This window comes from Bos grunniens, chromosome X, assembly GCF_055505025.1.
Source record: "Bos grunniens cultivar Pamir isolate PY7600 chromosome X, Bosgru_T2T1.0, whole genome shotgun sequence".
Taxonomy (NCBI): Eukaryota; Metazoa; Chordata; class Mammalia; order Artiodactyla; family Bovidae; genus Bos; species Bos grunniens.
This window is the reverse complement of record NC_141194.1, coordinates 142,585,146-142,609,963: the sequence shown is the minus strand read 5'-3', so window position 1 is coordinate 142,609,963 and position 24,818 is coordinate 142,585,146. Positions and strand designations below refer to the sequence as shown.

Genomic DNA, 24,818 nt, shown 5'->3' with positions numbered 1-24,818 from the left:
CTACTCACCTGCTTTTAAGGCCAGTTGAAAGGACGCTTGAGAAATGATGCCATTCATTTGGTTTTATTACCTTTTTGATTGAAGTATAGTTGATGTACAATATTATATAAGTTTCATGTACACAACAAAGTCACAATTTTTAAAGGTTATACTCCATTTATAGTTATAAAATATGGGCTATGTTCCTTGTCCTGTACAAGGCATCCTTGTAGCTGATTTTATACATATGGTTTTATTCTTTAATTTTTAAAATAGATACCATACATAGCTCAAAAATCCAACAATATAAGTTATTCAGTGAAAAGACTGTTCAAGTTCCCTGCCCATCACCTACCCCACTGTCACACTACCCTGATGGGTTTCTATGCATGGAGAAAAATAAACACATGTTCTTCTGTCTTCTGTGATGGTAACACTTGACACATATTTTACCTCTGTCACTTGTTTGGAAGAGTGGTTCTTGTTTGAAATTATATTTACCAGGCTGCCATCATTATTTCTAGGGTCAAATGAAATCATCACTAGGAAAAGACTTTGAAAAAGGTTAGAGGAAGCCATACACTTTCAGAAGGGAGAGGAAGAGGATGGCCCTACCCTTTGTTTGGGAAACACTTTTAAGTGAAATATTTATGGGAAAAAAAGACAGTCTAGAATCAGCAATTCTAACTTATAAGGACCCTTAGACATTTAGTCCAAATTCTGATTCTTCAGATGAGGAAACCGGTTCAAGGATGGGGAGCAGTCACCTGGCTAGCTAGTAGCAGACCTAGGGACTGGAATCCTGGTGTCTTGACTCCCAGCCTCCTGTGCTTTTAGTCTTTGTGGCTCACTTCAGTAAACCCTTCCTTTTATCTGGGCTTCCCTGATAGCTCAGTTGGTAAAGAGTCCACCTGCAGTGCAGGAGGAGACCCGGGATTGATTCCTGGGTCGGGAAGATCCCCTGGAGACCGGAAAGGCTATCCACTCCAGTATTCTGGCCTGAAGAATTCCATGGACTATACAGTCCATGGGATCGCAAAGAGTCGGACTCGACTGAGCGACTTTCACTTTCTTTTCGCTAAACCCTGCTGAGTGAATGCCACACCAGGCACTATGCCCCAGATATGAACAAGACACAGCCCTGCCCTTCCGGAGCTCAGTCAGTGGGACTGCAAGGCCATTACAGGACGGGGTGCTGAGTACTGTGACAGGTCTGCAGAAGGTGCTGCGAGCGCAGAGTAGGGGCCTGACCCAGTCTTCGGATGGGGGGAAGGGAAACGGCTTCAGGTAAGTTCCAGGTGATGCCCACAGCAAGCCAAGCCTTGAAGGTTGGAGAGCATTTAGGAGATAAGCAACTGAGGTGAGAAAAGAAGCATGAGTGTGGGCACATCACACTAGCATGGCTGCGCGGGAAAGTGCCACAAGTCGTGCAGAACTAGAGCAAAGAGGGGCGTGGCAGGAAGGAAAGAGAGACTGCAGAGGCTGATCTGTCTTCCGCGGGTGTTGGGCTTCCTCCCGGGCAGCTGGGAGCTCTGCGGGCGGCAGGCAGGAGAGTGAGGTGAGGACCCGCCTCCGTCTGCGGGGCTGCTCTACGGAGCACCAACTGACTGCAAGCCGTGGTTCTCAGCCAGGGCGTTTTTGTTCCTAGGGACACGTGAGGTGCTACTGCCATCTAGTGGATAGAGGCCGGCAACGCTCCTCAATAGCCTCAGCGCAGGGGCTGGCCCTCCCGGGGTAGTTTTAGGAAGTCCATGATGACATCAACACTGCTGAGATTGAGAAACCCTGAAAACAGCCAGGTCTCCATCAAGTAACATGGCTTCTTCCTCCTGTTCCTTGTCCTTTTTTCATTCAAGTTCAGATCCCAGATTCTCCCTTGTGTGTGCGTGCTAAGTTGCTCCAGTCGTGTCCCACTCTGTGCAACCCCATGGGCTGTAACCCGCCAGGCTCCTCTGTCCATGGGATTCTCCAGGCAAGAATACTGGAGTGGATTGCTATGCCATGCTCCAGGGGATCTTCCCCTCCCATGGATTGAACCTGAGTCTCTTTACGTCTCTTGCATTGGCAGGTGGGTTCTTTACCACTAGCGCCACTTGAGAAGCCCCGGTTCTCCCTTCGCTCATCTGTAAACCTGAACTTTATCCCATCCTCAGAGGCTTTTGTTTTCCCACAGGTGTATCCCAACTCGCCACATGTGACGCATCTCAGGTCGAGAAGGGCAAAGAACAAACCGTTTCTTTTCCGAAGGGCTGTGAAGACTGTGAACACTGAGGGTACCAGCATATCAGGAGGCTCTGCCCCCTATCAGCTGTGTGACCTCAGGCAAGTCACTTCACTACCCTGAGCCTCAGATCTCCCATCTTTTAAGGGAGGATAGTCGGCGCTCTGCACACATCCCTGGGTATCTCTGTCCTGACATCTGTCAGGACGTCGTGTCTGTGGAGTAGTTTGTAACTGGATGGCATTGTGCCTGTGGAAGCTGTCTAGTCTGCCCCCAGCTGCCCCAAAGGCACCCAAATGTGGTGTCGGGAGGACCCTGAGACCCAGGGCGTAACCAGGTGTAGGCAGTGCAGCAGTCTTGGCTTCTCTCTTGGAACCTGTGATTACAGCCTGGGGGTTCACAGAACATTGCAGCAAAGATGGCACTAACCTTGATAAGGACACGAATTGCTCTGAAGTTGTGTTCTGAAAGAGAGAAAGATGCAATTTGCTGCCACTGTGCGAACCCAGGTCCTGGTTTACCCCTCCAGGTAGACGCTGCCTGCTCTGTTCCAGGGGAAGGTGGTGACTGGATGGGACTGAGGCTTGTTGTCCTCAGCAGGAAACTTCAGGATGGGGGGGAGAGACTTAAACATCACTTGGTTTTCAAGATTTCACATCACCCTGATGCTTTTGTGACCCAGAACTCAAAATTATTCTATTACACTTTTGTACTTTCACACTTTTTTGACACACAAGACATGTGAAACGACTATAGAGGTTTTTCTTTTCCAAGTGTGTTGATGCAGATTTTGCGTGTCTAAAGACATTGACTTCCCTGGCGGCTCAGCTGGTAAAGCATTCGCTTGCAATGTGGGAGACCTAGGTTCAATCCCTGGGTTGAGAGGATCCCTTGGAGAAGGGAACAGCTACCCACTCCAGTATTCTGGTCTGGAGAATTCCACGGACTGTATAGTCCATGGGGCCGCAAAGAGTTGGTCATGATTGAGTGACTTTCACTTTCAAAGACACTAGCATTCAACTTCTTGATTTGAGTCTCTGTGTGCTTGTATAATGCTGCCTTCCTCCCCCCACCACATCCACATACTCCTGACCAAACAGCTCACCTCTGAGGTTCGCATACTCGGGAATGCTCTTTTTGGGATATGCTCTTCTTATGCTTCCCAGATGAAGCTGGAGTAGAGTCTGAGCTGGGGAGGAGAATGTTCTTAGGACCTTCACAGTTTGATGCATGGTTGAGAAAAGACAAGATGAGGACATTTCTGGAAAGAATCAATCCAAGGCTATGTTTGCATAATCTTTCATCGTTAAAGGTTTCTTTGGTATATTTGCATGTCCTCTGTGTCTGATGCTGTTGGCCACCCCCAAAGTCTCTTTGGCAATAAAGAGCCAAATCACCAGTTTGGGGATTTCCACAAATCTTCACTGAGGACTAAAGACCTAATTGTTCTTTTCAGGGCATCATTGAGAAAATGGCCTAGCAGATCTGACTTGTGTTAACCCACGTAAATGCTGCTTTATTTGTTTGCAGGCATTTTGTTTCATCTGTTGTTTTGTTTCGTAGCAGGTGTCTTCGTCAATTCCAGAAAACATGGAGAAATCAATTATTATATGGGCTAGAGGGTGGTTGAGAAATAAAATTTACAAACAAGTATGCAATTTCTTTTTTAACTTTATTTTTTATTTTTGGCTGCAGTGGGTCTTCGTTGTAGCAAGCAGGGACTACTCTCTAGCTGAAGCGCACAAGGTTTCATTGCAGCGGCTTCCCGTGTTGTAGAGCATAGGCTCTGGTGCACATGGGCTTCAGTAGTTGCAGCATGCAGACTCAATAGTTGTGGCTTGCAGGCTTAGTTGCTCCGTAGCCTGTGGAATCTTCCTGGACCAGGAATCAAACCCATGTCCCCTGCAGGGGGATTCTTATCCAATGCACCACCAGGTAAATCCAACAAGTATGCAATTTCAGTTATGACATCAAAGAACTGTAATGCCAAAGGCAGCAGGAGAAAAGGGAAGACAATGGAAACACTGAGTGTCACTTGCCCCCAAGAAAACAAGAAGCTTTCCTGTGTGTTTAAGATTTTCTTTGGCATACCTGCCTGTCCCTCTGTGTGCCACCTACCACATGGCTGAGGAATGTCTGTTTCACTTAGCAGACAGATTGTTTTCCTTTTAGGCTTAATACTCTTTGTTTCTAGAGGCCAGAAAACAGTGCAGGCCCCCAGAAGCCCACTCCCATCTCTTAACTTTAAGATCCTAGTCTGTGGGTCAAGCTGGATCAAGTCTCTAGGGCAACTCTCGAGTTTTCATCCAGTGTCTGTTATGGGCGGCCCAACGTGGGAATGACCATCTAGGCATCCCCATCAAAAGGCCAGCCATCTGGGAACAGTTCTGCCATAGTACTTGTGTACTGAGCAGGAAGCTATTCAATGAGGCACTCCCGCAGTATCAGACCTGCATGCTCAAGGACTGCTGGGAGGTCTGTGACATCACAGCTGTCAGTGATCTGCCCACCTGGGACTGACAGGCACAGTACTCAGGGTGTGTGGCCTTTATGGATGGAGAACAGGCCTCCGTTTAGGAAAGGCCCTGGGCTCCTATCACCTCCTCTCCCTTCCTGGGGCAGTCTGGTCAGGCCTTTTACGGTGGAAGTGAAGTCAGTCAGCCACACTTGCTGAGAAGCTGCCCAAACCCATGGTGCCTTGCTACATTGGACTCACTTCTTCTTTTTTCAGGTAAGCACAGTTTATCCTCCCAACTAGACTGTAGGTGCACTGAGGGTGGGAAACTTGTTTCAGCTTCACTTCACTTCAGGGTCTGCAGCACTCAGAAGAGCCGTGCTAGCTGACTGGGATCACTTGCCAGGGGATCGTCAGCATATAGCATGAGCTTCATCTCTGAGAACAGCCTTGTGGGGCATAGGCTGGGGTTGGGGGAATAAGAAGATAAACAAGGGAAGGGGATGACAGGCTTAGCATGAAGGTACCAGGAGAGGTGAGGGCAGGAGCTGAGAGGGAACGAACATGACTGAAGGGCTACACTGAGGCCGTCTGATCGCGGGTTGGAAAAGAATTTCCAGACACAGGCCATTTCAGAAGGGAGTGAGTTTTTATTAAGAACAAAGAGCAGAGATAATGTGGGCACTGTGAATGCAGTGGGACGACCTCCTGACAGAGGAGGGAAAGCTGACAGTTTTCATGAGTTAATAGCCAATTTTTATAGCCTCAAGACAAAGAAAATTCCTGCTGGAAGGCTGGCGTTAGGTGATGGGTTGGGGCGCTATGGGGTGTTTAGCGGAGTGGGCACCTTGGCTTAATTGGGAGTCAGGAACTTATTAGTGATGATCAGGGGGGCTTTTGGCAACCATTACAAAGGGGCTCAGTCAGCTTGGGAGGTGTCCTTGGTTCTGGGCTTCGATTCTGTGGCCTTGGGCAAGGCCTCGCACCTGTGGCCTGGGACAAGCCTCAACAGGTTACAGGTGGGAAGGAAGAAAGGCCGAGGCCCAGGGTGTGGCTGTCCTTTCTCCTGCCCCTGCTGGACCCCCTGCCCGCTTCTGCCCCCCTCCCCAACTTGTTCCTCCCCTAACTGTCCTCAAGTCAGAAAGAAGCTGACAGCGACCAAAGCAACACCCCCCCACAGAGCACCGCATCCTGGGTACCAATCCACCCCACTTTCCACACGCGGGGCAAGCGAGGCCCCACCCCTTCTCCCTCCCCTGGCTGGAGCAAGGGACGAAGCCTGGGAGACTGCGCGTTTCTGACCCCGTGTGACCCCGTGTCCAAGGTCCCCCGCAAGCAGACCGAGCACACTCACCAGGCTGCCCGCAGGGTCTAGAAGGGCCCCGAGGCGGGGCCGCGGGGCATGTCTTTGCACATGTTCTCGAAGGCACAGGCAGGCGCACGGCTGGAGCAGCTGCTGCACTGCCCTCCCCCACCCCGGGCCCGGCCCCAGCTCCAGTGCAAGAGCTTGGGGACCGGGGTGTGTGAGAGGGGAGCTGCCAGAGGCTTATTTCCTACTCTTTCTTCTCCTGCCCCACCTGCTTCTCTCCCATCTGCGCCCCCACTTACAAACCGCCCCCTCCCCTCAACACTCTTGTGTGGCGCCTCGCCTCCCGGGGAGGAAGCATCCGAGGAGGGCGGAGGGCATGGTTTGGAGGACCCTGTCCTCATTGCTGATGAGGGTTCAAAAGGTCTCTCAATCTGTTAGGCCCAGAGGCCAGAGTTTGTCGCTTCAGTGAGGGGCTTGGCTGGGGGTAGAAGGTGACGTTCTGGCCACCCACTTGAAGCTTTTGCCTCAAAGAGGAGCCTTTCTAATCAGCTGGGAAATCTTTCCTGGCTCCCCCTCGAGAACATTTTTACCTTCTAAGAGCGTCTCATCGGTGGATTGCACATCTCTCTCCTCTGGGCAGTTAAGAATCCCACTGCCCACCCTGGGCCTGGCACCAATGGCCCCAGGGCTTCTTAGGTCTTGCCGCATACAGGCAGCTGGAGCTCTGTCCTTTTGGAGTGCAGGTGCCACCCGGCCCAGTGTTTCCATTTCCCCCTCTTTCTCCCAGGGAACCCAGGAGAAGGGCAGGGCTGTGGATCAGGGCCTGCTGAGGCACTAGAAGGTTCATGGCAGTTGGTCCGATGGGCCGTATGGGAGTCAGATCAACAAACAGAACCCAGGCCACTCCTCATCATCCAGCGTTTTCACAGCTCATGAACCTCTGTGCTCCCCAATGCCAGTGTCCACACAAGCCCTCCTCCTGCCTTGGCTCTGATGTACCAAGCACTGTTCTCAGCCTTTTCTGTAAAACTGTGATTTGATCCTCATTAAGAATCCTATTCCATAGGCACTGTCATCCCCATTTTATAGACAAACTAAGAAATGTTAAGTAAATTGTTCCTGGGTATGTGCTGATAACCATTACAATATAAGCTTCTCCTGGATTCATAAAAGACATCTTTGAAAACAATCAGGCACACAAGGGAGATCCTAACCTCAGAAGTTGGGAATAAATAAGTAAAAGCTCAGTCAATGAAGGTGGACAGCTCTGGGTTTGAGTTTTAGCCAACTTATGTAATACACTCTGTGCCCCTGCTCAACTCTAATGAAAACACCAACACCTACTTCTTGGGGCTATTGTGATGTATCGCTTCCCAGTGACTGGCACACAATAAGGACTCCCAGTATATACCAGCTGCGAGGCTCACTACTCCTGGCACAGCCCTGCAATCCCACCTGCTGGGGGGAAGCTAGCTTGGACAGGACAGCCTAGTCCTGATCCATAGGTCAGATTGCTGCTGTGACTGGACTAGCCCCCTCTCTCACTAACAGAAGAAGTCAATCATTTGGGCTTTGGTTCCTATTGGCTGAAATTGGTGTTGCCCTGGTAGCACATGTAAACATTCCAGCCGGGAAGCCTGGGGAAAAGCTGCCCAGCGACTCTTTCTGAGGCTTCCTGGGCCGCTGCCGTTTCATACGAGGATCCAGGATCCGAGGATCGGGTCACTCAGGTATTGAGGGTTAGGAAGGGTGGGAGGGCTCTGCAAAAGGGGCCTGCCCTTGTTTTCCCCATTTGTCACTCACACCTCAAACTTGACCCCAACCCTTCATAGCCATTCTGCCTTCTGGCCTCTCATTAGGAAGGGGAGGGAGAGAAAGGGCTAGAAGAGGGCGGTGGGAGGGAGGCTTTGGGTCTGTGGTCCACAGGCATGTGAGGATAAGATGGGAACTGCCTCCTGAGCCCTGCTCCCCACTGGAGCACAGGGTTCCTGGGGTCCTTCTATAGACAAGGCCCCTGCTAATTTGGTGGGTTTGAAGGGCACAGATTTGGCTTCCAGTAAATTCATCAAGAGGCAATTTACTGAAAGTCAAGTCACCAAATGACCAGGTAGCCAAATGGGCTGTTTTCTGAAGGATCACATTGCTGGATGGGCTTTATGACAAACTGCTTTGGCCAAATTGGCATAGGCCTCAGGGTGGGAGAGCCAGTTCTCGAGGGCTAAGGGCCTCCAGACACCCTTACCCCGACCCTTCAGTCCCTCCTCACTCTGGGATGGGCTGCCTGGGAAGATTCCGTTTTCCCCCAAAGGATGACCCTGTCCACCCCTCCACTGCACCCAGGGGAGCTGGGTTGCCTAGTACAGCACCCACCACAGTCTGGGACCAGTGATGACATCCAGAAAGGGAACAAAGGATGACCTTCTTGAAAGAGGCTAACAGTGATGAGGTCATCACTCATTGTGAAGCGTGGAGGGGAGGAAGGAGGGCAGGGTGGAGAAGAGGCAGGCTGTGGAGCTGGATGGCCTGGGGTGAGGTTGGCTTCCTGGTTCACGTGAGTCCTTTTTATGATTCAGGGCCCCAGTGGGGAAACTGCTGGCATACAGAAAGTCGGAGAGAAGGGTTAAGTAAAGGGAATATTTACAAAGGTATTGGCAAAGGGTAGGGAAAGGAGGGTGGGATGGCTCCTTGGGGCTGGTAATAGTGGGGCCATGACATTGAGGGGAGAGGATGGTTACCCTCACCAGACTGAGAAGTGAGCAAGCTGCCCTGGGACTGGTGGCCACCTCCTCCATGCAGCCAGTCAGGGGTGACCCGGGAGGCAGAGAGCCCCGGGGGAATACCTGCCTGGAGCTCACTTTCCTTCTTTCAGCCTGATCTCCCCATTGTGTGGCACCGCCTGGAAGCCAGAGGGCGTGGACAGCCCACTGTTACGGTCCTGGCAGTTCAGTGTTCCCGGCTGGAGAGCAGGGGAGGTGGGGAAAGTGGGCCTAGAAGGCATAAGATTTTATTTATTTATAGAGAAATAAATAGCTCCCTTAGGAGCAAGAGAGCCACTTTCAGGCAGCACTGGCCAAGCAGGGATTGCCTGCAGGGGGTTTATAACTATGCTAGAAGTGAGTACACCTCAGTGAGGAGACTTCAGCATAGCAGGGAAAGAAAGACTCCAAGACTCAAGGGAAAAAGATGGAAAATGTGCAAAGACTTCTAGCTCTGTGATGAACCCTTCACAGTCATGATAACTAATTTCCACAATCTGGATAAGTGTTAAACACACTTGGGAAATTTTAATTATCTCTTACAAACATCTTAGGCTTCCCTGGTGGCTCAGATGGTGAAGAATCTGCCTACAATGTAGGAGACGTGGCTTTGATCCTTGGGTCGGGGAGATCCCATGGAGAAGGGAATGGCAACCCACTCCAGTATTCTTGCCTGGAGAATTCCATGGACAGAGGAGCCTGGCGGGCTACAGTCCATGGGATCGCAAACAGTCAGACACGACCGAGTGACTAACACACACAAACATCTCACTAAAATAGGAGCTGCTGCTGCTGCTGCTAAGTCACTTCAGTTGTGTCTGACTCTGTGCGACCCCATAGATGGCAGCCCACCAGGCTGCCCCGTCCCTGGGATTCTCCAGGCAAGAACACTGGAGTGGGTTGCCATTTCCCTCTCCAATGCATGAAAGTGAAAAGTGAAAGTGAAGTCACTCAGTCGTGTCTGACTCTTAGCGACCCTATGGCAGACAAATATTTTCTTAACAAATTTCAAGCTCTGAGCCAGCATCATACTTACTGATGCCACACCAAAAAGCACACCCCTTGAAGCCTGAAGCAAAAGAAGCCACTGTCTCGTTTCCCTTCCATTTTTCTGGAAGTGTTACCCAAAGCTAACACTTATATATTGCAGGGAAAGAGATGGCAAAAGAAAAGGTAGTTTCTGACAGATAATTGCATATCTGTAAAATCCAAGAGGAAAAAAACTGAAAAGCAAACTCCTCCTCTACTGTACTGCCTCGAATCCTTTTAATTCACTTTATCTTCAAAGAGCCACATGCCCTCAGTAGCCTAAAGCGGGGTTTGAAGTTGTTGTTGTTGTTTTATAATTTTATTTATTTATTTTTGGCTGTGCTGGGTCTTCGTTGCTGCATAGGCTTTCTCTAGTTGCCGCAAGTGGGGGCTCTTCTTTGTTGCAGAGCACGGGCTTCTCATTGTGGTGGCTTCTCTTGTTGCAGAGCACCCGCTCTAGGGCCTTTGGCAGTTGCAGCACATGGGCTCAGTAGTTGCGGCTCCTGGGCTCTAGAGCACAGGCTCAATAGTTGTGGCACAGGAGCTTAGTTGCTCTGTGGCATGTTGGATCTTCCCAGATCAGGGATCGAACCTACATCTCTTGCATTAGCAGGTGGATTCTTTACCACTGAGCCACCAGGGAAACCTGGGGGTTGAAGTTCTAATAAAGACTCAACTAGAAATCAGTACTGTTAGAACTATAAGGAAGTTAGGAATCAGTTGGCTACACCTTCCTTGACTTAAGTCTTCATGGTTATGAGAATCAGAAAATCCTTGGTTTTCAGGAATAGGGGATCTCAGCATCCAGGCACAGAAGGTAAACTGAGAGACCCCTCCTACTCTAACACCTAATACCCTCTCTAGAGGCAACAACCGTTTCCTGTGTCTTGTGATTCTTCAAGAGATAGTCTGTACTTAAGATGAGTTTATACAGGCATGCACGCACACACACACGCACACACACACACACACACAAAGTAACTTCTTGAGTTTCTTTTTCCAGTGAAAAGAAAATGAATGTGACCAAAAATGTCAAATTTGAGAAGGAAGCAAATGAGGATAAAGGTTCTACAAGCCAGGCGATGGCTACAGAAGATCCTCAAGACATAACAAAAATAGCTCTAACTTTAGCCAAAGATGCCATCACTGCTGCTGTCAAATCTGCAGAAGGTAGTAAACCTGTCTGGGTGCCTGTGGTCTCATTAGGTAATGCTTCACTAGGAAGTAACTAATACATTCATACTTTGTTTGCAGAAGCTGAAAACCCCGTCAAAAATATCGATTGGATCACCCATGGTGAGTTCACAGAAGAAAAGGGCCGTCAACAAGTTGAGGAGTTTGTTTTGGTAAGTTCTTTGGCCACTCCAGCTTTGCACACAAGGGAGAAGAATGACACAAAGGCTCCTGTTTGATGAAAAGTTGGAAGTCCTGCTAGAAAGCCTAAGTGATGATACCACAGGCGACTTGAATAAATAAAAACTGTCTCATCTGGATTTCCAAATCAAGATGGGATAGTCTTTGAAGGTGAACAGCACAATCGTATTCCCAGTGTTTGTATTGTCTTCACCGTACACTTTCCTAAGAAAATCAGATATTCTCAGCTAAGCAATTTTCCCATGCCACTGCCCTAAATGGGGGCCTAATGGCCTAAGAAGGAATTGTTGTTTAGTTGTTAAGTTGTGTCTGACTTGTGCGACCCTGTGGACTGTAGCCCACCAGGTTCCTCTGCCCACAGGATTTCCCAGGCAAGATATTGGGAGTGGGTTGCCATTCCCTTCTCCAGGGGATCTTCCCAAACCAGGGATCGAATCTGCATCTCCTGCATTGGCAGGCAGATTCTTTACCACTGAGCCACTGGGGAAGCCCTTCTAAGGAGGGAGATGCCTCTCTAAAAACAGGGGTTCTGTAGTCCCAGCTCTAGAGTTCTCACGTTAACAGAGGGGATGTAGAGAGATCACAAGGCGTTTTGCCTTAGCTCTGGAATGTGTTCACTGTACAGTCAGATGCACATGCTCCTAACTCCTTTTCTTTTTCCTCCTGGTCTTGGCTCTGACCTATTTGTGGGGCTTATCCTGGCAGCTCTTGGGAGAAGGCCCTGGGTTGCTTTGCGTACTGGCGGGGTGGAGGAAGAAGACTGGTCTGAAACCCCCACTTGCTCTATTTCCTTGGAAGAGAAACCAGTTGAAACTGGTGGAGGCAAACTTCTGGAGCCTGGAAGAAGTGTCCAGCTGTGTCTGTTCCTCTGGTCAGTCCATCCAAGCCTTCTGGCCTAAGGGCACTTTCCCAGCCCCAGGGAGGCCCCAGTCAAGTGGGAAAGAGGAAAGGTCAGGGGTTCGGGACTCCACACCCTCCATTTGTGATCCAGCGGCACGACTGCTGTTGCCATTGCAAGGGGACCAGGAACACAATGAAGACAAATGGTGCAAAGTTCTGGTTCCCCTTGGGCCTTCCCACTCGGAGAACATCTCCCATTTGGGTTTGGGCCAAAGGTTCTGCCTGCTGCACCCAGGGCTTATGAATCAGACTGAATGGAACAGAGAACAAGCAGGAGAACGTGCCTCTGGAGATCCTACCGGTCCCGAGTAAACGGCTAAAAGTCAGTCCTGCCTGGGCTACAGGGCCCCATGTGATCCGAGTCTCCATCCCCGCCTCCTCCCAACTGACTGCTCAGACCCCATCACCTACCACCTTCTCCCTGGTCACCTTTCTCACTCAAGTTGTACTTGCAGTTCAACTGCCAGGCATGCTCCCACCTCAGGGTCTCTGCACTTGCTGTTCCCTTTCCCCTGAGATCTACTCTCATGGGTCATGTTTTCCCTCTCTTCAGGTTTTTGTTAAGATGCCTTATGCTCAGAGGCCTTTCCCCGCCACCTGATTTAAAATTGCACCCATTTCTCCTCTGCCTTATTTCTTTCCCATCAGAACTCAGCTCTATCTAGGATATTAGATTTTATTTACCCTATTGCCTTTTATCTGCCATCAGAACACATGGTCCATGAAGGCAGAGATTTTTGTTCACTGTCATGTCCCCAGGCCTTAGAAAGGTCAGGTACATAGTAGTGAAAGTGAAAGCCGCTCAGTCATGTCCGACTCTTTGCGACCCCATGGATTGTATAGTCCATGGAATTCTCCAGGCCAGAATACTGGAGAGGGTAGCTGTTCCCTTCTTCAGGAGATCTTCCCAACCCAGGGATCGAACCCAGGTCTCCTTCATTGCAAGCAGATGCTTTACCAGCTGAGTCACCAGGGTATATAAATATGTGTTGAATGTATGAACAGATTTATTCTCTGTGCCATTATTTCTTCACAGATGAAAAGCTAAGTCAAAGTATTTGTCTTACTCATTGGTAGGACTGTTGTGAGGACACAGACAAATTAGAAAGTAGAAGGTGATGGAAAAGCTAGAAGCTCTATGTAACTCCTGACATAAAACCACCATTTCCAGTCCTACTAATGCAGCAAGCTCTAGAAGTAAAGTCTACCATCTAAGTGCCAGGCATTTCTAATGGAGCACTTTCTCAAGCTTACTGAAGATTTCTTAGAGTTCACCACACACCAGGGGATGGCAAATTAGGAGTTATTACCATTTACTGAGCGAGCACTGCAATGTGCCAAGCACCGCTAAGCACTTCACATGCATTATCTCATTTAATCCTCACAACGAACCTGGGTATAGGTACCTCAGTGTACCCATTTTACAGATGATGAATCCTGAGGGTCAGAGAGCTTGGGCGATCTGTCCAAAGTCTTTCTGATTAATCAGCAAAATGAAATTTTGACTGTAAGTCTATCTGATATACTTTTCTCACCATAATAGGAAGAGTCCTTTTTGATGCCAAAAATAATACAGTTTACTATCAATGAAAAATGCAAATTCAAAGGATTTTAAGGTATTACAATGTGAATAAGAATGATTCAATCTGGTATCAGAAGGCTTGTGTGTTTGTGGGGAGGCAACGGGTACACTTATACACTACCAGTGGGCATAACTGGTTTATTTTCTTCAGCAATGCAATGCGGTAACAAGAACACACAAAACAGTTCTTTAAAAAAAATTGTTTTTAATTTATTTTTATCTTTTGGTGCACTTCACAGCATGTGGGATCTTAGTCCTCTGACCAGGGATTGAACCCATGCCTCCAGTGCTGGCAGCATGGGGTCTTAACCACTGGACCACTGAGAAGTCCCAAGAATACACAAAGAAGTTCTTTATACAAGAAAACCTGGAAAACCCCTCATGCCTATCACACACTTACAATATTTTCATAATAAATTTAAGATATCATTATTAAAAAAAAACTCAGCTTTTTGCTCACTGACACAAAGTAGACAATGAAAACCCCCTTCTAACCCCACAATACCCAGTTCTACTCCCTCAGATGTCACTTACCAGGGATAACAGTTTTGTGCATATACTTCCAGGTGCCTGTTGATTTTGAGTCTAATAGTATGTAATTGTCTAAGCCATCCATGGCAGAATAGCACAATGAAATACTCTTTTCCTGGAAGTGAGTATATAAAGCAACGTTATGTAAAAATGACAAAACATGGGATAACACACACTCACAGCATAGAGATAAAAATGGGAAGATTGGCTTGATGGAGACAGCTGAATTTACTGTGTCTAAACCCACTTTAGAATATCCTAGAGCTGAGACATCTGATGGGGTGGAGAGAGCACTGAGCTGGCTGCCTGGGAGCCTGGGTCCCAGTCCCAGCTGTTTTGTTTGTCCTTTGCTATTTCTAGGTGCCAGGATCCTCATGTGCAAAGCGAGGGGCTCTATTAGATCATCTTTAGGGACCACTCCAATGCTATAGAGCCTGTGACTGTGTAACAGATTATTTTTAAAAAAATCTTGGCTGCGCTGAGAGGCATGTAGGATCTTAGTCCCTGACCAGGGATTGAACCCATACCCCCTGCACTGGAAGTACAGTCTTAACCACTGGACCATCAGAGACCATCTGTGACATTAAACATTAGGCCTAAAAAAGTGTATCAAGTATAACACAGAAAGGTTGAAAATAAAAGGCATGCTCCAATGGTCCTCATAGGGTTGACTGTTGACTCCTTAATTCAAAGGAATAATGATCTATGTAAGAACACACAGACCTGATCTCAAGAAATTTAGAGTCTGATGTTCCTCTCTGGCCAACTCTAACAGCCAATTGGGTATAAGTTTGAAATAAAATCAGCTGAGGCAGAAGGCCAGCCTATAGTTTTTCTTTTTATTATTATTTTGTCTGCCCTGGGTCTTTGTTGCAGCATGCAGGTTCTTTGTGTGGCATGCAGTCGCACAGGCTTTAGGTTCCTTGCAGCATGTGGCATCTTAGTTCCCCAATCAAGGATAAAACCCATGTCCCTTGCATTGGGAGATGGATTCTTAACCACTGGACCACCAGGGAAGTCCCAATATTTATTTTTTTAAAGAAGGCCTGAAGTTTTTTACCATCTCCTCCCAAACTCTCTTCTGATAGATATCAGTGGGATTGTTAGAAAATCCTACTCCTGTCCTTCTGTGGACCTTCATCTTAATTTAGGATCTTTTCCAATTTGGAAGCTTTCTGTGCCCCAACAGCCAGAGCAAGGGGATTTCGTTGAACTTGATGAATATCTCCGGCTTTCAAGGCCTGGTACTAAGGCTCAAGGGTGCAACGTGACTTGTGTGGACCTGAGGTGTTATTAAGGTGTGTGCTTTGGAGGGGGAAGCTTCTCCAAACCATCTGGATGATCCTGACCTATTCCTTTTCTGACCTTATTTTACTTACCACTTAGGGCTGCAATGAAGTGAGTCTGGTTTTCCCAAACAGGTGATGAAATCAGCCTCATCACTTTCATTTTTTAAAAAGTCTTTATTGAATTTATTACAATATTGTTTATGTCTTATGTTTTGGGCCACGAGGCACGTAGGATCTTAGCTCCCCGACCAAAGATCGAACCTGCATCCCCCTGCATTGGAAGGTTAAGTCTTAACCCAGCCTCATTACTTCCTAGTCACACATTTAGGTCTCCTGGAGTGAGCAGAACACATGTCCTAAGGACTTTCTAATTATTTGCCAATTAACCAAACTCGCCTTCCAAGTAAGGGTCCGGAAGGAAGTCACTGTGGACATGCATGCAGTGTGTATGTACACACACCCAAGTGTGAGCCCCTGTGCTCCAAAGTCCAATCTCAAGCAATGTCTGCAATGCTAGCTTATTTCCCATTTTAGCTCCACCTTTTCTCTCCTCTACCCTTGGAGATAAGTGAGAGTTGACTGTAGTTTGAACCCCGGTCTAAAAGGTTAGAAATGGATTCCACAAGTGGGGCTATAATCCCTACTGTTGTGTGCTACCTTCATCGCAGTGGTCCCCAACATGCAGGCTACAGACCGGAAGGTACCTCCAGTCAGATCAGTGGCAGCATTAGATTAGAAATAAAAGTGCCCAATAAATGTAACGCACTTGAATCAGCCCCAAACCATCCCCACCCCCCGGCCATGGAAAAACTGTCTTTCACGAAACTGGTCCCTAGTGCCAAAAAGGGTGGGGTGCGCCGAGAGGACTTGGACAGAAGTCTGCTTTTCTTCCTCTGTGTGCTTTTTCTTTTCCCCTGTGAAATAGAATTGGGAGTATCAAGGCCGCTGGGAGCACTACACAGAGTTTTTAAGGAAGGAAGATGTGCTTCACAGCTTCTACTACATCTACTGTGTACGGTGGAGCATCCCAACTGCTCGGAGACCCATAGCCCAAATCACTGCCAGTGTGTACTTCACCATCAAGGTCAACAAAAACAAACCTCTGGTAAGCGCTTCCTTGGCTGCCCTGTTCCCTTCAGGGAGACTTCAATGAGAACAGACTTCGCATGTCAAGGCCATTGATGGCCCCTTCCTTGTGAAACTGAACAGTCATATTTCTGTCTTCAATCTGGTGGAGCCCAGCTGTAGCACTTGCCATCACTGATCACGCCCTCCTCTGTGAAATGTTTCATTTGGCTTCTAGAACAACAACATTCTCTCCTGGTTTTCCTCTTGCCTCACTGACCACAGTTTACTCTACTGGTCCTCTGGTCTCTGTCTCTCACTGACCTCTTCATGTTTGCATGTCCTGAAACTCAGCCTTTGGGTATCTTCTCTAGCCTCTTTTCTTGTACAGTCTTATCCAGTCTCCTGGCTTTAAATGCTACCTCTAGCTTATTTTTTGAAAACATTGACTTTTTCTACACTGGGTCTTTGTCGCCACGTGTGAGCTTTCTCTAGTTGCGGTGAGCAGTGGCTACTCTTCATCGTGGTGTGCAGGCTTCTCCTTGCGGAGCACAGGCCTAGGGTGCACGGGCTTAGTTGCTCTGCAGTATGTGTGATATTCCCGGCCCAGGGATCGAACCTGTGTCCCCTGCATTGGCAGGAGGATCTCAACCACTACACCACCAGGGAAGCCTCACCTCTAGCTTGATTCCCAAATTTCTGTCTCCAGACCAGGCTTCTGTCCCTTGGATATTTAAACATCTCCCTTACTGTATCCAAAGCTGAACTTCTGATTTTCCTTTCAAAGTCTGACCTATGCCTTCCTCATCTCAGCTGATGGCCAAAATCCTTGTCATCTTCCTTGACTCTTCTTTTTCAGTCACATCCATTAGGAAATCCTATTGGCCCTACCTTCAAAGTAGGTGCTCAATCTAAGCCTCTCTTCCCACTGCACCTCGACCACCTTGGGCCAAGACACCATCATCCCTCACCAAAATTATTTCAATAGCCTTCTAGCCAGTCTTTCTGCTTCCACCTTTACCCGCATGCTGTCTCTTTTCAGCTAGCCAGAGGGAGTCTTGGAAAAATGAAGTTATGTCACACCTCGAATGTTCCAACATGCTTCTCCAACTTCAAAATGCATGTGAATTACTCAGGGATCTTGTCAAAAGGAAGATTCAGATTCAGCAGGTCTGAGCTTCTGCATTACTAAGAAGCTCCCAGGAGCTGCTGATGCTGCAGATCCACAGACGACACCCTGAGTAGTGAGGGCCTACAGCCCTTGTGTGATCTGGTCCCTTGTTATTTCTGCTTTCCTATTACCCCTGCCCCTTCACTTACTCTGGTCCAGCCACTCTGATCTTGCTACTCCTCAAATAAGCCAGGTAGAGTCCCACCTCAGGGCTTCCGTACTTGCTGTTCCTTCTGACTGAAACCCTCCTTCCCTCCCTAATACTTTACCATCTTCTGATCGTCTATGTAATTTCTTACCTTGTGATAGTCTGCAACCCCACCAGAATGTAAGCTCCATGAAGGCAGGGATTTTGGTGCTGCTGTAAAACAAGACCTGGCAAATAGTTGCCACTGAGTATTTGAAGGAATGACTGCTTGTCACCACTAGGTTGACTGTGAATATGAAATATGCTGACAGCTGCTGTGAAAGGAGTCCAAATGACACCCATGAGTCCAGGGTTAGGATCCTTAGAGCCAGGGTGGTACTAACCATGTCTGGAATACAGGAGACATAAAAGTGTTACTTCCCCTTTGCCTTCATCCTTTCACAAGCTATTTGAGGCTCTCCTGACTCTAAGGATGACCACACCATAGTCAGCCAACCATGTCCTATATTTATCCTATCCTAGTACAAACTTACCTATTTGGAGAGTCTGGAACCTGGAGTGATCTAAAGAGGTAGACTACAAGGACTTCTCATTTCTCCTGGTCATACAGTCTACCATCAGCTATCTTGCTAACTGGCAAGCTCTAAGATTGGAAAGGGAGGCTGCTGGAGGTACATGAGACCATGAAGAGAGAAGACCTGGGGCTGAGCAAGAGCCTGGCTCAGAATTCCAAGTATAATTTTGGAGGGGACACTGGATGGGGGGTCACTGAGACAGATTTATAACTGTAAAAGACATTTTTAAATGTCTTTGAACCGTGTTCATCTATATGGTTTCATTCTTAGGCTGTCCCTACAGGTAAGTTGGTTCTGTTGACTGAGTAAAGTGGACCACGTAAAGAAGGCACATGACTTCCTCATGCTCCTAGTAATGAGAGCACAGCCTCCCCTGACTTGTTTTCAGTTTTGTGGAGACTCTTAAAGTATTTATTGCCTAAAAGATCTTTTGGGGGAACACAGGTTTGAAGTGACAACTACCACCCACAGATCTCCAATTCACAGGGAAGATGAATTCTAGAAATTAAAGACTATACTTGTGGATACATATAGCAATGTAAAGAATCATGAGTTGGTATGACTGGTCTTGGCTGACAGTTGTCTTTTTCTCTTAGGACACACCCATTGATGTCTCTTATGTCTTTGAGGGCCATTCATTAGTTCACAGGTAAAGAAAATTTAGAGATTTTAAAAGGGTAGTAGGACAAGGTCATCACACTCCAAGAAGCCAGCAGGCCTGTTTTGTTGTTGCTGTTGTTTAGTTGCTACATCGTGTCTCACTCTTTTGTAACCCCATGGAGTGTACCCCATGGAGTGTAGCCCTCCAGACCCCTCTGTCCTTGGGATTTCCTAGGCAAGAATACTGGGAAATCTTTCTCCAGGGATCTTCCCAACCCAGGGATTGAACCTGAGTCTCCTGCATTTCAGGCAGATTCTTTACCACTGAGCTACCTTGGGAAGCCCTCAGCGACAGATAATTTATGTAATGGTCACTTTTCTTCTTTGGACCACCTACTCCATTAAGATGGGCTGAAAGTAAGAATCTGCTTTTGTTCTAGAAAATGGATTTTATCTGTAATGTCTTGCTTTTCAGTGACTAACAACTTGAGGTTAGTTGCTGGAGTAAGGTGCGGCCAAAGGAGGTCCCGTCTATCGTTTCAATGGGAAACTTCACAATCACATGGAACTCACTCATAAATAATATTCAATAATTCCTTTTCTTTGTACAGCAGCTCTCTTACAGAATCTTTACATATAAACTCACCCTTTTATTGACTGGGCCTAAGGAATGGAGACAATCTTTGCCTCCACCCCCAAAAGGCATTTTGCTCACTAGGAATGTAACAGAGTAAACAGGGAATCAATGGATCCCTGGCTCAGTGTTTTGTTTCCCTTTAAAAGCTTTTGTTGTGTTTGTTTTTCCTCCTCTGCAGACCAGGAGAAATTCGCTTTCGAGAAAAATGGCTAAGGGACATTATTGAGGCCAAATATGTTTTAATGAATCCAAATATCTTCCAATTCAACAGTATTGGAATCTTCCAGAATATTTTAGGAGATTTCTAATCAGAGCATATTAAAAATATGATACTGTACATCAAACCACAGAAAATTTATTGAATAATAAATTTGTGGCATACAATCTAGCTGCATTGTTTTTCTTTGCATTCATTTTCCAGTTGGCAACTTCCACTACATTAGCAGAGTAACCACTAAGTTGTCTTCTATTTTCTAAAAGGTTTTTCCCGTCACTATCTGTATCGCTCAGAGTCTTTCAGATACAAAAGCTGAGTTTAGGGAGTAGATAAAATTCACCTGTCAGACCAAACTGAGATTGGTCCTTGGCTCTTTGTTCCCCCATTTGAGCCTGAGTCTCCAACCTTAACATACCTCTTTCATGGGCACAACCGGGGAACAGAAAAATGGCAACAGTTCTACAGCTCATAATATAACCAGTCTGAAGGGTTTGCCTACTCACAGTTCTCTTTATTTAATGCAAGTTAAGCCTCATTGTTAAACAATATATTCTGAAATTCTGCAACTGGACATGCTGCCTGCCACAAGACAGCGTCACAACTGTGATGGCACCAGGGTGGCTTGAGGGTTGGCTTGATGAAACAGGGAAGGTTCAATCACCACCCTTACTATTTATGGCCTTCTTCCATTCTCACACCAGATCATTTCTTCCTACCATGTCTGTGAAGCTGTCTTGCCTGGCTGTAATATCTTAAACATCAAAGACAAAATTATGAGTGATTACTTATAGGTATATCAGAATACGTATTTAGGTAGACAAGCACTGGAAAGGAACACAGAATACTAAAGACAATTGATGGGGTAAAACTGTGGGTAATTTTTCTTTCTTCTTCTTCAACTGTTACATTTGTGAAATAAATTGAAAAGGAGGGAAAATCTTATCAGAGCAACAGGTGAGGAGGTGGGAGAACTAGGTAAGTCTCCTTGGAGAACAAAAAAATATATTTCAATTACAACAGCCCTCCCATTTGACTTATGGCTCAAGTGACTAAAACACAGTTTGAAGCAGTAACTCTAATGGGCTGAAAATAAAACACTGTTAGCCATTTTATTCTTCCCTCCTCTTTCCCAAAGAATATGCTACCGAAGCTATTCTTTGGCAGATCTTTCCTGAAAAAATCTTAATGAAAGATAGGATAAAATTCTGAAATAAATTAATATATTTTCTTTCACTTACTCAATAAGCATTTATTGAGTATCTACTCTGTGGAGGATACAGGAGAATCCAATGGACATCCATAATATTCACATATCACAAAATTGTTACATTTAGGGGGAAGGATGGGGGTAAGGGTTAGGGAGTTTGGAATTGACACATATATGCTGCTATATTTAATAATGGATAACCAACAAGGACTACTGTACAGCACAGGGAACTCTGCTCAACGTTATGTGGCGGGCTGGATGGGAGGGGAATTTGGGAAAGAATGAATACATGTTTATGTATGGCTGAGCCCCTTTGCTGTCCACCTGAAACTATCATGACATTGTTAATCAGCTATAGTCCAATACAAAATAAAAAGTTTTTAACAACTGTTGCATTTAAACTACCTTGCCTACTGAATGAAAATCAGAGAACAACCCCATTCAGTCTCTAGGAACTAGTAACAAAAACTAATGTTCTTAGAGAACAAAATTTTAAAAAAATGTGGCCCCCTTTTGCACAGTTTGTGGCATCTCAGTTCCCTGACAAGGGACTGCACTTGGGCCTTTAGCAGTGAAAGCACAGAGTCCTCACCACTGGACTATCGGGGAATTCCTGAGAATAAAATTTTTAAATGGGAAATAAAAATTATGTTTTATTACACAGGGAAATGGACAGATTATGACTCACAAATTTGGGACCTAGTTTCAACTTTTGCAAAGAACAGATGTATTAGGCTAGGCAACAATGATGATAGGTCACAGTCACTTCAAATTCAGGCACGTGCCAACTGGCTGTTTAGTTCATTAATTGTGGCTTAAAGGTAGACATTTTCCTAGAATGTATGTTAAGTAGTAAACTTTTTATCTATACGTTAATAAAGTATATCAAGTATACTTTCACTGTTTTGTTTTAAAACTTAAAAAAAAACCTTTCAACTATTATAATACTGGAGTGGGTTGCCATTCCCTTCTCCAGAAGATCTTCTTGATCCAGGGATCGAACCCAGGTCTTCTGCATTGCAGGCAGACTCTTTACCATCTGAGTCATCTGGGAAGTTAGCTTATAAGGAGAGAGGGTCTTTTGTAACAGCAGAGTCTGAAATTCCCCATCATTCAGATAATTTATACTTATCTTAGGCACATAATAATGCAGTTCAAAACAACCTTAACAAAAACAGCCAAAACTTCTATCATCCCCTTCCCACTTCCCTCCTATGTCTTAACAACTAAACTTGAACAAAAGGAGGGAAGAAAAAGATCATGATCTCACAGTCCCAGAATTTTTCATTTTTCCCAAAGTCAAAAGTCAATAGTAGCCAAAAAAAGTGATAAAGTGAGAAGTTAACCTGAATGACAGATGTAAAAAAGAAACTGAAAAGTTTAAGCATGTTTAAAATGAAATGAAGTACAGACTTTAAAAACTTTTAATATCACATTATCTTCATCCTTATGACATAATGAAGTTAAAGCAATGATTCATTATATTTTTCCTTATTAAACTCAAGATTATTATTGATTCCTATTCATTTACAGTGTTCAAATAATGATCTAAACACAGTTCAGATGGAAATAATGTACTTACATTTACACAATAGACTTCCCAATATTTATATTTGAAAGAGCCATTCTTAAGTAACCTGTTAGGAATTTTAAACTTAATGTTCACATTTTCAATTCAGTAAGTCTATGGGTTAGACTTTGCTGTTTGGTCTGTTGGTTGGTTTGGGGGTGGAGGTAGGGACTAAAATCAAAATACATTATTTCCAGAGCAGACAGCATATTGTAATAAACAAGTCAATCTTCCAATTCTAGATTTGCTTTTTTTCAGCCATGCCTTCTTTCTGTTAACAAAAGTGGCCTCCTGTATCAACACAGAGGAATGATTAACTTCCACAAGTTCATTTGGGGTGGGCATCATGTAGAACTCGTGGCAGCACTGTCCCATAATGTTAAGAGTTCAGTTCCTCATTTCACCAGCACTCTCTCTCAATGCCTCCTCCCCCAACACAGTAGAATTTCACTCATAATTTGGATTTTTAAACCAGAAAGTTGTTTTGGTTAATCCAAAATAACCCAAAGAGCTTGCTAAAGTTATATCAATACGCAGCTTTTTTATAGGACTGAAAGAATTAAATAGAAGGCACAGTAGCACTGTAAAGCTTTTTCAGATCATAATCTTTTTGTGTGTGTATATATGGAACCCAAACTTTCTTTTTTGTTGTTAAAAACGTCTGATGAACAATCAGAAAATCCTTATTTGTCCTCTTTCCCTTTAGTTTTTCTGTATACCATCTCCCGAAAACTGGCCAGGATCTTGTTTTCTCTCTTTCGTCTCTCTTCTTGGTTAAAGGATGCAAGGGCTCTCTTCTCATCAGCACTATAGATCTGGTTCTCTTTTCGCAGACGCACAGCTTCCATTCGGCGATGCCTGGAGATAATTGTATTTTTGGCTTAATTTCTCAGTAGTTATTCTCATAGTGCTTCCTCACTAATCCTTTCCTAATACAGAGTGGTCAATTTAAAATGCTGACAAATAGAAACTTTCTCTAATGGGTTAGATTTTCCAAGGATCATTCATTTTATCTGCTGACATGTCCTTTGATTAATTTCTAGTAAGTAAATAATGATCTCTGAGGTTCTGTCAATAGAGTGAGTTATTAATTTCAAATTCTAAGGGCATAAGTCTAGTTCTGATGTTTCCAGTAAGAAAAGCAAACAGGCAAATTATTAAACTTCCTAAGTGGTAATGCAGACTTGATAGTAGGACAGATAAGATTTAAGTTGTCATCTAGCTGGTAGAACTTCAGAGTTCTAATTTATCCTATAATCAAAAGAACTAGGTTTAAATCTACAACTGAATCTTTCGATGTTTTGTGGGTGGATTTAACTTCCTTAGAATCCAGTAGCAGTTCACAGAAAAGAAAGAAGGGATTTTAGCCCAAGGGCCAAATCAGGAAAGCATACGCTCTGAGGCAGAGGGAAACTCTTAGATCATCTTCAAAAGGTCTGCTTATTTAGAAGGAAAACTTCACGAAAACCTGCTGCTTTTATGTGTATGTACACAAACCTACACAATCAATTACAGATGAAGCTTGAACTATGCCTAGAAAAACAGAGCAAACTGAGTAAGGTGAAGAGGGGAGACTCATTTCAGGTTAGTGTGAAGGTGGGGGAGTGGCAGGTCAAGGAGTCAAGGAGATGACACTGTATTTAGGTTGCTCAGGGTATAGTGAGTAGAGGAAGTGATCTGGAACAGAAAGTGCTATATGAATAATGCTGTAGTAAACATCCATATACACATCTCCTGGTACATGGGAAAGTCTTTCCTCTTGGGTACACAGGTATGGAATTGCTGGGTCATAAACTATGTGAATGCTCAACTTTCCAAGACAACATCAGACTGTTTTCCAGAATGGTTGTTACCAGTGTATACCACCACTAGCAATACTTAAGAGATCCTATAGACTCACATCCTATCAAATGCTTGCAGTTGTTAGAACTTTGAACTTCTATTGAATGGGTGTAAAACCATATGTCCATAAGTTGATTTCCATTTCCAATGATTATGAACATCTTTTTCAGTTTAGTTCAGTTCAGTTGCTCAGTCATGTCAGACTCTTTGTGACCCCATGGACTGCAGCATGCCAGGCCTCCTATGCATCACCAACTGCCAGAGTCTACCCAAACCCGTGTCCACTGAGTTCATAATGCCATCCAATCATCTCATCCTCTGTCGTCCCCTTCTCCTCCTGCCCTCAATCTTTCCCAGCATC

At 45.6% G+C, this 24,818-nt stretch overlaps 2 protein-coding genes across 5 annotated transcripts in view; one reads left to right on the top strand and one right to left on the bottom strand.

The window, feature by feature from the left end:
• The first annotated feature begins 1,060 nt into the window (after positions 1-1,060).
• On the top strand, positions 1,061-20,009 carry AKAP14 (A-kinase anchoring protein 14). 4 transcript variants are annotated; one of them, XM_086389780.1, is made up of 6 exons: positions 1,061-1,266; positions 10,753-10,919; positions 11,004-11,095; positions 16,351-16,530; positions 18,981-19,033; positions 19,800-20,009. In XM_086389780.1, the coding sequence occupies exons 1-6, from the start codon at positions 1,076-1,078 to the stop codon at positions 19,927-19,929; spliced, it is 813 nt and encodes a 270-aa protein (XP_086245906.1). In that variant the 5' UTR covers positions 1,061-1,075; the 3' UTR covers positions 19,930-20,009. The 4 variants fall into 4 exon arrangements, with proteins under 4 accessions (XP_086245906.1, XP_086245902.1, XP_086245904.1 ...); XM_086389776.1 differs by lacking the exon at positions 1,061-1,266 and adding an exon at positions 7,345-7,694; XM_086389778.1 differs by lacking the exons at positions 1,061-1,266; positions 18,981-19,033 and adding an exon at positions 7,399-7,694.
• NKAP (NFKB activating protein) overlaps positions 19,841-24,818 on the bottom strand; it is a 19,043-nt gene continuing 14,065 nt past the window's right edge. The window contains exon 9 of the mRNA XM_086389774.1: positions 19,841-23,473. Within this exon, the coding sequence (XP_086245900.1) occupies positions 23,299-23,473 (175 nt within the window). The 3' untranslated portion in view covers positions 19,841-23,298. The remainder of the gene's footprint in view (positions 23,474-24,818) is intronic.

Coding starts and splice junctions, on each gene's coding strand:
- AKAP14 (XM_086389780.1), top strand. CDS start 1,076: ATGCCACACCAGGCACTATGCCCCAGATATGAACAAGACACAGCCCTG. Junction 1,267..10,752: donor GGGAAGGGAAACGGCTTCAG/GTAAGTTCCAGG, acceptor TTCTTTTTCCAG/TGAAAAGAAAATGAATGTGA. Junction 10,920..11,003: donor TGCTGTCAAATCTGCAGAAG/GTAGTAAACCTG, acceptor CTTTGTTTGCAG/AAGCTGAAAACCCCGTCAAA.